Raw genomic sequence first — 11226 nt, forward strand, 5'->3', positions numbered from 1 at the left:
GGGAGTATCTGACAACTCAAACCCTTACAAAATTCTAATTAGTGGCTGCAAGAAAATAACAATGGCTGTAGATTATAATCCCTCAATTTACGCTGGGAGGTTATATTGTAGAATGAGTTTAGAGAAAATATAATTCTCATATGCCAAAATTAGCCTATGTTCTGGAAGACGTTTGATTGCAAGAAGATGAAGATATAGTCAACTTTGAGGATGAGTGCACTTTCTGAAAACTGTAGCTACAAGTAAAAGTAAATGTCATTGCAAATTAATTTAATATTCTCATTTCATAACTTCAACAATGATATTTCTTGAGGCATTCTTTATTTATTGATAGTAATCAAAGAGAAACATGTCATATAACAGATAGATTAAAATAATGTGCCCCTTTTAGTGCCAGTATTCAAAAGTAAAGGTCCATCAACCATGCCAAAATAAATTAAAAACAAATGTTGAACAACGTAACAAACAAGACAGACAGGTAAAATAATACAGTAATTACACAGTAAATAATGAAAGTCATACTTAAAATCAAAAGTGAATTTACAAGGCAAACAAACAGTCTGCTACATTTCCAGTCATTACAGGCTGTGATATGTTCTGAGCATGTCACGACTTCCCTGCCACCTATACACACGACTCTGACAGAGCATCTTTATCTGACTAGAGGCTAAGTATGTCAGCTGGAGACAATCTAAAAACGTGTGACCAAAATGTCATTGCATTGCTGGATACATTTCCTTTAATTAAATGACTGGGAACTGGATTAAAATGGCAGGAGATGTACAGTATATTGTTGCATAGAGAGAGACTGGGTAGTAATTTGACCTAACCTGAATTCAAGTGTACTACACTATTGTGGTGTATAACATACAATCGATAATACTGGCCATTAGGACTTTTGTTCTTATGCAGTTGTTCACACCCGTGAGTGACACAGGGACACTAACAAATTAAGGCGAGTGGAATTTAATCCCAATCTATTTTATTGGGTTTATGTTTAGTTGGTTACATTTCTCTAAACAGTTCTTGAATCAGCCCTTAGATTCAAGTGGATTGTGAGAGGAAGGAGGTCAGTTGACCACTAATACTAAAAGTAACCCACAATTAATGAAATACAGTAAAATAACTACTCAATCCCACCATTAATGAAAAACAGTAAGATAACTACTCAACCCCACCATTAATGAAAAACAGTAAGATAACTACTCAACCCCACCATTAATGAAAAACAGTAAGATAACTACTCAACCCCACCATTAATGAAAAACAGTAAGATAACTACTCAACCCCACCATAGAACCCAATGAAGTTTGTGCCAGAGGCAATAATACAACACACAAACAATTCAAGTATTGATGAATACAGATAAAACTACTCAAGCAAAAATAACTTTTTTGTTGTTGTTCCATTTCCATAGGATAGTAGGTAGGTAGATTGCACATAACCCTTTGGAAGGTCCCATTTGCTCAAGGCAGCAGAGAAGTATTTCACAGCATGTAACATTCAAACAGTAGCTTACATGCAAATGAATAGATACAAATCAGGTTAAAAAAATCTTGAATATGAAAAGATAATTGGAGAATCACAGAAAATGTTCAGCTGTAGTGGTATATGTATTGTGTACAGTGTGTCTAGTGACTTACCCTGCCTGGTCCCAGATCTGTTTGTGCCATCTTGCTTCCCAGACCTGCGATCAGGCTATGATTGACCTGTCTTTCCATCTCTTATAACCTGGCCTTACAGAAGTCTCAGCAGAAAGCAGATACGATTGCATACCACCAATAGCCAACCTTAAAACCAGAGATGGTTTCAAGCTTTCTACAAGGTTTAACAGTACTGTCATGGGTATTCTTGGATATGGGTCTTGACTGGGCATCTGTAGAATAGGCTTATATAGGAGGTCTGTAGTCTGGTTTGATTGCATTGAGTGGCTACAGTACAGGCTGTGGTTGCTTGGTGGCTGGATGCTAGTCTGTGTGGCTCCAGCTAGCCACTATTGGTGTAGAGAGGAGGGCATGGCTGGTTGTGTCTGAAGTTCATTATATACACAGCAGTCTGGTGCCACCAGTAGAACATAAACACTACCAGGACATGCCACACCTGGTGGCTGGCACCCAGATAGTTCAGCTGACCTGTGGAGGACAAAATGCATCACATGGTCATCAAAAGGTCACTTCAAATATTAAGTGTTCAAAGTTTTTTGAGCTTGAAATAAGGAAATGGAAGACAGAGGCTATTTGGCCAATCAAAAGTTGGCAAAAAAAAGGTGACTGAAATATACAGTGTACAAAACATTAGGAACACCCTAATATTGTGTTTCACCCCATTCTGCATTCAGAACAGCATGGATTCTACAAGGTGTCGAAAGCGTTCCACAGTGATGCTGGCCCATGTTGACTCCAATGTTTCCCGTAGTTGTGTCAAGTTAGCTGGATGTCCTTTGGGTGGTGGACCGTTCTTGATACAAACGGGAAACTGTTGAGCGTGAAAAACCCAGCAGGTTTGCAGTTCTTGATACACTCAAACCGGTGCACCTGGCACCTACTACCATACCCCATTCAAGGGATCACAGCTTTCACCTGGTCACTCTGTCATGGAAAGAGCAGGTGTTGCTAATATCTTGTACACTCAGTGTACAGTAACAAATGGAAAGAGTATTATGTTATACATGTCTTATAAATGGGTCAAAAGCATGAAGTCATGAAGGCTCACCTGGGAAAGCAAGGTGCACAATTACTCATCTTAATCACATGAGTGGTTATTTGCTATACAAGGTCATTTGTACTATTGTGGAATAGATGTGTCAAGCATGAAGGCTCACCTGGGAAGCAGCGTTCTGGGATTTTAGAGATGTAAAAGAGGAACGCAGCTCCAGCTATCAAATACATCACAATCACACGAGGGAGGAACAACTGCAATACGGTAAGAAATACTTCACCCCTGTGCAGAATATTTTCCTGCATTGTAATATTTGCATTTATACATCTTTGTATGCATTTCATCTTTGTAATAATTGTATAACAATTCTGCAGTTTCACCTGGACGACAGCGGAGCTGAAGCCTCCATTGAGCCAGACCCAGTGGACAGCTGGGATGACCCCGTAGCCAGCCACAGAGCAGAAGATGACGGTCCGCAGGTGTTGCCACTCCTTAGAGAGGTAGTGAGGGTGGATCTGAGCCGAGAATATGGCCAATATCAACGCTAGAACAATCACCAAGTACACCTGTCTCCAGAACTGGGTGAGGGAGGGGGGAGTTGGAAAACAAGAATAAAGAGCAGAGCAGGAGAAGGGATTACATTACAGAGACAGTTTATGTAGGTATATCTTCACAGTGAGTTTTAACACGTTATCTTTATTAGCAGATCAGTCTGGTTTCACAAGGCTATATATTTATATATTTTATGGGAGAAAAAAATCTATATATACCAGTATGGGTGAAATAAAAACAATGGGCTGAAATGGCTATTATATTGTCCAACATACAATGTTGCAGTAGAAGGCATAGAAGACCCCTGGAATGTAACAGCCCAGGATTCCCACAGAGATTCCAGCATAGTCCAGCGCCAACCAGCGGTGACACGTCTTCTCTGAGCGGTGGCAGGAAAAGAGGTGATACCCCACTGAACACAGCATACACACCTAGAAAAACAACAGGTAGCAATACTACAACAGCACTAAATGCAGAGCTGCAGAATGGAACATTACAGGTGTGTAGGCACAAAAGCAAAGTACACACACACACACCTGAAAGCAGAAGAGTCCTATGCAGTAGATGACATAGTCTTCTCTGTTGGCACCTGAAGCCGGCAGGACTGTAGACATGTCATTCACCCCCAGTAGGAAGAACAGGAGGAATCCCAACAGATGAGTCCATATGTTGACTGTTTCATTGGACAGCACAAAGATGCTAGAGGGGTGGAAAACAATACACAACAACTAGCCTGGTTCCAGATCTGTTTGTGCTGTTTTGCCAACTGCTATGGTCATTTTGTTAGGTGTGACGAGGACCATATGAGTTGGCAAGACAGTATAGATCCGGGACCAGGCTACACAACAACTATCTATATATTACTACAACTCAAGCTACAACAACTAGGCTTATTCTCTTGATTTCACGTACCTTTTTAAACATAGTTTTGATGTCAAGTGTGCTCTGTATCCATCTGTAATGTATGGGTTTTCTTTCAAGAATAACGGGATCTGTTCAAATGTGTACAGGCGGATTCCCCGAGGCACCAGAACTGGCCAGTACTGGTAACTCCCCAGCTCAATGTAGTGACTACTCCTGTGTAATTTAAGTTTTTGAGGCATTTTGGACCATCAGATTTCAGAGTTCTGGCACCGTTTTAAGGCTGAAACGATGAAAGGGGCACACAACAGGGTAATGTTATAGCGTGGCACTACGGTTTCATTGCAATCTAAATTTGACAAAGATGGAGCGCTTTTGTAGTTCAACAAGGTACTATTCTGCTGATAGCAGATTTAACAGAGGATCTGAAGACATGACTAATAAAATCAGAAAGTCAATATGCTTTTGGCTATAGCTAAATTAGTTTCTAGGAATAAATCAGAGCTAAGCGATTGATCGAAATATATGCATTCCTCTCATAACATGAAGTTCAACTGAAAATTTAGCCGGGCATGCTAGCTAGCGAACTAGCTAACGTTATAGCTTCCATGCTGGCACGCAGATATAAAATTACCTTTTGTTGCATGCTATCGATGTCTACGTGGTGTCATTTAGCTACAGTACACCTTACTTAGTGATCTAGCAAGCTTTTAATTCATTGACTATAGCTAAATCAAATACACACTACACAATGCTAAGCAGCTGGCTAGCCCAGCAGCTCATGCTAGCTAGTCCATAAACGAAACCAAAAATCGGCGTTCTGAAGTTACACAATAGCCCTGCGACAGACGTGCCCATGGACCCCATGGACCCCCCCCCCCCCCCTTCTATACTTTATAAACTGCTTGAATAAAATACGATTTCATGAACCGCAGTTGAAGAAGTCTGTGTCCAGAAATGAAATGTATTTTTATTGCCCATCTGGATATGATCATCTGGACATGATGGAAATTACCTACAGTACCAGTCAAAAGTTTGGACACACCTACTCATTCAAGAGTTTTCTTTATTTTACTATTTTCTACATCGTAGAATAATAGTTAATACATCAAAACTATGAAATAACACATATGGAATCATGTAGTAACCAAAAATGTGTTAAATATTTGAGATTCTTCAAAGTTGCCACCCTTTGCCTTGGACTAAACCGAAAGGTTGCAAGGTCGAACCCTGAGCTGACAAGGTAAAAAAAAATCTGTAGTCCTACCCCTGAACAAGGCAGTTAACCCACTGTTAATAGGCATAATTTAAGAATTTGTTCTTAACTGACTTGCCTAGTTAAATAAAGGTAAATAATGACAGCTTTGCACACTTGGCATTCTCTCAACCAGCTTCATGAGGTAATCACCTGGAAAGCATTTCAATTAACAAGTGTGCCTTGTTAAAAGTTAATTTGTGGAATTTCTTTCCTTCTTAATGTGTTAGAGCCAATCAGTTATGTTGTGACAAGGTAGGGTTGCCATACATAAGATGGCACTATTTGGTAAAAGAGCAAGTCCATATTATGGCAAGAACAGCTCAAATAAGCAAAGAGAAATGATAGTCCATCATTACTTTAAGACATGAAGATCAGTCATTCTGGAAAATTTCAAGAACTTTGAAAGTTTCTTCAAGTGCAGTCGTTAAAACCATCAAGCACAATGATGTAACTGTCTCTCATGAGGACCGCCACAGGAAAGGAAGCCCCAGAGTTACCTCTGCTGCAGAGGATAAGTTCATTAGAGTTACCAGCCTCAGAAATCAGCAATTAACTGCATCTCAGATTGCTGCCCTAGTAAATGTTTCACAGAGTTCAAGTAACAGACACATCAAAACAAATCAACTTGCATTTGTCACATGCGCCTAATACAACAGGTGTAGGTAGACCTTAGAGTGAAATGCTTACTTACAAGCCCTTTTAACCAACAATGCAGTATGAAGAAAAATAGCTGTTAAGTAAAAAAATAAGAAATAAAAGTAACAAATAATTCATGAGCAGCAGTAAAATAACAGTAGTGAGGCTATATACAGGGGGTACCGGTACAGAGTCAATGTGCAGGGGCACTGGTTAGTCGAGATAATTGAGGTAATATGTACATGTGGGTAGAGTTAAAGTGACTATGCATAGATAATAAACAGAATAGCAGCAGCGTAAAAGAGTAGGAGAGGGGGGGGCAATGCAAATAGTCTGGGTAGCCATTTGATTAGATGTTGAGGAGTCTTATGGCTTGGGAGTAGAATCTGTTGAGAAGCCTTTTGGACCTAGACTTGGCACTCCGGTACCGCTTGCCATGCGGTAGCAGAGAGAACAGTTTATGACTAGGGTGACTGGAGTCTGACAATTTTTAGGGCTTCCTCTGAGCATCAACTGTTCAGTGGAGACTGCGTGAATCAGGCCTTCATGGTCGATTTGCTTCAAAGAAACCACTACTAAAGCACACCAATAAGAAGAAGAGACTTGCTTGGGCAAAGAAACACGAGCAATGGACATTAGACTAGTGGAACTTGCAGACTTGTTTACGTGTTGCTGTGCGTTTTGTTGCCAACCTTACTTTGCTACCTGACAACTTTACGGTTTTTACTTTTTAATTATAATTTATATTTTTGGTTTTTCCCTCACTCAACTTTTTTTCATTAAACTTTTTCACTCCAGATGCTTTATCTGGACGTGGTTCGTCAGGACCTCCAACAGCCGAATCTAAGTAGTAACATTAACACGATGTCTTCTAATTGCAGTCGCTGTACTCATAACATACAGGAGAACGATCGCCTTACGGCGAGGATAGCTGTGCTACAAGCCCAGCTTCAGACGCAATCGTTAGGCAAGGGTAATTTTAGTGAACGAAAGTATGAAACATTGTCTGTGCCACCAGTAAGTACAGATAGTAACATTAGTATAAATCCCCTCGCACGGTCCCCGCAGCCGGACAACTTTCTCATGGTTTCTGGAGGGAAATGCTGTGGTGTCGCTCATTCAGCCGACAGAAACTTTCAACCGGTTTTCCCCATGAAGCAGCAAGTAGGAGTCTGAGGCCGAGCCTTCTCTTGTCTCTACTCCTCCCGTTACGGGGTCAGACACACCGAAGCTTCCCACCATTAGCTCTGACAAATTGAAAACTCTAGTCATTGGCGACTCCATTACCCGCAGTATTAGACTTAAAACGAATCATCCAGCGATCATACACTGTTTACCAGGGGGCAGGGCTACCGACGTTAAGGCTAATCTGAAGGTGGTGCTGGCTAAAGCTAAAACTGGCGAATGTAGAGAGTATAGGGATATTGTTATCCACGTCGGCACCAACGATGTTAGGATGAAACAGTCAGAGGTCACCAAGCGCAACATAGCTTCAGCGTGTAAATCAACTAGAAAGATGTGTCGGCATCGAGTAATTGTCTCTGGCCCCCTCCCAGTTAGGGGGAGTGATGAGCTCTACAGCAGTCTCACAACTCAATCGCTGGTTGAAAACTGTTTTCTGCCCCTCCCAAAAGATAGAATTTGTAGATAATTGGCCCTCTTTCTGGGATTCACCCACAAACAGGACCAAGCCTGGCCTGCTGAGGAGTGACCGACTCCATCCTAGTTGGAGGGGTGCTCTCATCTTATCTACCAACATAGACAGGGCTCTAACTCCTCTAGCTCCACAATGAAATAGGGTGCAGGCCAGGCAGCAGGCTGTTAGCCAGCCTGCCAGCTTAGTGGAGTCTGCCACTAGCACAGTCAGTGTAGTCAGCTCAGCTATCCCCATTGAGATTGTGTCTGTGCCTCGACCTGGGTTGGGCAAAACTAAACATGGCGGTGTTCGCCTTAGCAATCTCACTAGGATTAAGACCTCCGTTCCTGTCATTATTGAAAGAGATCGTGATACCTCACATCTCAAAATAGGGCTACTTAATGTTAGATCCCTTACTTCAAAGGCAATTATAGTCAATGAACTAATCACTGATCATAATCTTGATGTGATTGGCCTGACTGAAACATGGCTTAAGCCTGATGAATGTTCTGTGTTAAATGAGGCCTCACCTCCTGGTTACACTAGTGACCATATCCCCTGTGCATCCCGCAAAGGCGGAGGTGTTGCTAACATTTACGATAGCAAATTTCAATTTACAAGCTGAGCTTCTAGTCATGAAATCTATGCAGCCTACTCAATCACTTTTTATAGCTATTGTTTACAGGCCTCCTGGGCCATATACAGCGTTCCTCATTGAGTTCCCTGAATTCCTATTGGACCTTGTAGTCATAGCAGATAATATTCAAATTTTTGGTGACTTTAATATTCACATGGAAAAGTCCACAGACCCACTCCAAAAGGCTTTCGGAGCCATCATCGACTCAGTGGGTTTTGTCCAACATGTCTCTGGACCTAGTCACTGTCACAGTCATACTCTGGACCTATTTTTGTCCCATGGAATAAATGTTGTGGATCTTAATGTTTTTCCTCATAATCCTGGACTATCGGACCACCATTTTATTACGTTTGCAATTGCAACAAATAATCTGCTCAGACCCCAACCAAGGAGCATCAAAAGTTGTGCTATAAATTCACAGACAACACAAAGATTCCTTGATGCCCTTCCAGACTCCCTCTGTCTACCCAAGGACGTCAGAGGACAAAAATCAGTTAACCGCCTAACTGAGGAAATCAATTTAACCTTGCGCAATACCCTAGATGCAGTTGCACCCCTAAAAACTAAAAACATTTCTCATAAGAAACTAGCTCCCTGGTATACAGAAAATACCCGAGCTCTGAAGCAAGCTTCCAGAAAATTGGAACAGAAATGGCGCCTCACCAAACTGGAAGTCTTCTGACTAGCTTGGAAAGACAGTACCGTGTCGAAGAGCCCTTACTGCTGCTCGATCATCCTATTTTTCCAACTTAATTGAGAAAAATAAGAACAAACCAAAGTTTATTTTTGATACTCCGTATTAGCTGGCGTTCCTAATTGTAGTGCATACCTTGATGACCTAGTGATTTATTCGTCTGAGTGGTCAAATCATGTTGACTCTCTAAGGGTAGTATGTGAACGGTTGGCAGCTGCTTCTCTAACCCTGAACTTGGCAAAGTGCGAGTTTGGGAAGGCTACTGTTACCTATCTCGGTAAAGAGGTTGGCCATGGACAGGTGCGCCCTGTTGATGCCAAGATCTTGGCTATAACTGCATTCCCTGCACCTACCACCAGATGAGAGCTACGCCGCTTTTTTAGGGATGGTTGGCTACTACCATAGCTTCTGTAAAAATGTATCTGCGGTAGTTGCTCCGTTGACCGATTTGCTCAGTCCTGCAAGATCATTTGTGTGGTCCCCTGATTGTAAGAGCGCTTTTGAATCTGCGAAAGCACTCTTATGTAGTACCCCTGTACTTGCTGCTCCGGATTTTGAACAACCATTCAAACTTGAGGTAGATGCTAGTGCCAGAGGTGCTGGTGCTGTTCTACTGCAGCAGGACAAGAGTGGAGTGGATCATCCTGTTTGTTATTTTTCCCATAAATTTAATAAATGTCAAACAAACTATGCGACAATAGAACAAGAAGCTCTTGCTTTGTTGTTGGCTCTGCAGTACTTTGAAGTATCCATTGGTTCCAGTGCCCTACCAGTGATTGTATATACTGACCATAACCCCTTGGTGTTTCTCCACCGGATGTACAACCAGAACCAGCGGCTTATGCGTTGGGCGCTGATTGTACAAAATTATAATTTGGAGATCCGCCACAAAAAGGGTTCTGATAATGTATTAGCAGATGCTTTGTCTCGTGTGTAATGATGATTTTTGTATGTTTTGTAAGGTTGACTTTGTTGTTGATCTTGTGAGTATTCATTGTAATACTGTGGTCGCAATCCCTAGGGTTGCTCTTTTATGGGTGGGAGTGTTATGGATACAAGTATCCTGTGTGTGTATCCTGTGTGTGTGTTTCTTTTCTCTCCTTCTCCCCTCACAGGTGAAAATCATCACTCCCCAATCAGTCACCAATCATCAATCAGAAGACACACCTCCTCCTGTTTCCTACCCAATCACCGTTCCTTTCCCTTTGTTTAAAAACCCTGTCAGTTGTTTGCTGTGGAGCTCAATCTCTCTGTAAATGCCATGTCTGTAGATCGCTCTGTTTCACTCTCTCTCTTTTATGTATTGAGCTGTCTTTTCTTTAAGCACCTCCATATCACTTTGTCCTCACCTGTGAGTATTGTTTTTGGTTATGGTGTTTGTTTGCTGGTGGGAAAAGGGGGAAACAAGACAAGTCGCCCATGGGCATACACTACCCGTAGGTAAACTTTGTTAAAATACACTAGTTAGAACTGGGCGGACCACCCACTGTATTTTTTTGGTTAGTTAGTTAGCTGTTGTTAAAGTAGGCTAGTCTAGCTTAGGGGTGTTTTTGAATACTTATTGTTTCTTTCCTTGGGTCCAGCTCAGCCCCTTTTCCTGCTCCCCCCATTACCGTGTGTTTTGCAATAAACCACGAGTTTGGCGGTAGATTTCAGTTGTCGTGGTTATTTCGTTCTCACTTTTACTTTTTCACTATTATAATTTGCATGAGTTATGTTACGGGTCACATTACCATCCCCCCTAGACTGTTGGGCCAAAAGGGATTCGTAACAGCGGATGACACACAGCTGTACATTTCAATGAAACATGGTGAAGCCCCAAAATTGCCCTTGCTAGAAGCATGTGTTTCAGACATAAGGAAGTGGATGGCTGCAAACTTTCTACTTTTAAACTCGGACAAAACAGAGATGCTTGTTCTAGGTCCCAAGAAACAAAGATCTTCTGTTGAATCTGACAATTACTCTTAGTGGTTGTACAGTTGTCTCAAATAAAACTGTGAGGACCTCGGCGTTACTCTGGACCCTGATCTCACTTTTAGCGAACATATCAAGACTGTTTCAAGGACAGCTTTTTTCCATCTACGTAACATTGCAAAAATCTGAAACTTTCTGTCCAAAAATTAGTCACTGATGTGATCTTCCTGTCTGGGTTGGCGCCCCCCCCCTGGGTTGTGCCGTGCCGGAGATCTTTGTGGGCTATACTCAGCCTTGTCTCAGGACGGTAAGTTGGTGGTTGAAGATATCCCTTTAGTGGTGTGGGGGCTGTGCTTTGGCAAAGTGGGTGGGGTTATATC

At 41.8% G+C, this 11226-nt stretch overlaps 1 protein-coding gene across 2 annotated transcripts; it reads right to left on the minus strand.

Moving 5' to 3' along the window:
• Nucleotides 1–304: 304 nt before the first annotated feature.
• LOC110536996 (progestin and adipoQ receptor family member IIIb) lies at nucleotides 305–5097 on the minus strand. 2 transcript variants are annotated; one of them, XM_090191766.1, is made up of 7 exons: nucleotides 4706–5097; nucleotides 4123–4354; nucleotides 3747–3883; nucleotides 3486–3641; nucleotides 3039–3236; nucleotides 2822–2912; nucleotides 305–2132 (listed from the first exon to the last, which is right to left on the minus strand). In XM_090191766.1, the coding sequence occupies exons 3-7, from the start codon at nucleotides 3822–3824 to the stop codon at nucleotides 1987–1989; spliced, it is 669 nt and encodes a 222-aa protein (XP_090047892.1). In that variant the 5' UTR covers nucleotides 3825–3883; nucleotides 4123–4354; nucleotides 4706–5097; the 3' UTR covers nucleotides 305–1986. The 2 variants fall into 2 exon arrangements, with proteins under 2 accessions (XP_090047892.1, XP_021478362.1); XM_021622687.3 differs by having other exon boundaries at nucleotides 3747–3909.
• Nucleotides 5098–11226: the final 6129 nt, after the last annotated feature.

This window comes from Oncorhynchus mykiss, chromosome 12 (assembly GCF_057628025.1).
Source record: "Oncorhynchus mykiss isolate SJ-2025 chromosome 12, ASM5762802v1, whole genome shotgun sequence".
Classification (NCBI taxonomy): domain Eukaryota; kingdom Metazoa; phylum Chordata; class Actinopteri; order Salmoniformes; family Salmonidae; genus Oncorhynchus; species Oncorhynchus mykiss.

Excerpts from the sequence above, each read along its gene's own strand:
- LOC110536996 (XM_021622687.3), bottom strand. The coding sequence starts at position 4,313 with ATGCCTCAAAAACTTAAATTACACAGGAGTAGTCACTACATTGAGCTG. Across the intron at positions 3,237-3,485 it reads ATGCCTTCTACTGCAACATT|TTCTGGAGACAGGTGTACTT; the intron begins GTATGTTGGACA and ends TCCCTCACCCAG. Across the intron at positions 2,913-3,038 it reads TCAGCTCCGCTGTCGTCCAG|TTGTTCCTCCCTCGTGTGAT; the intron begins GTGAAACTGCAG and ends ACCGTATTGCAG.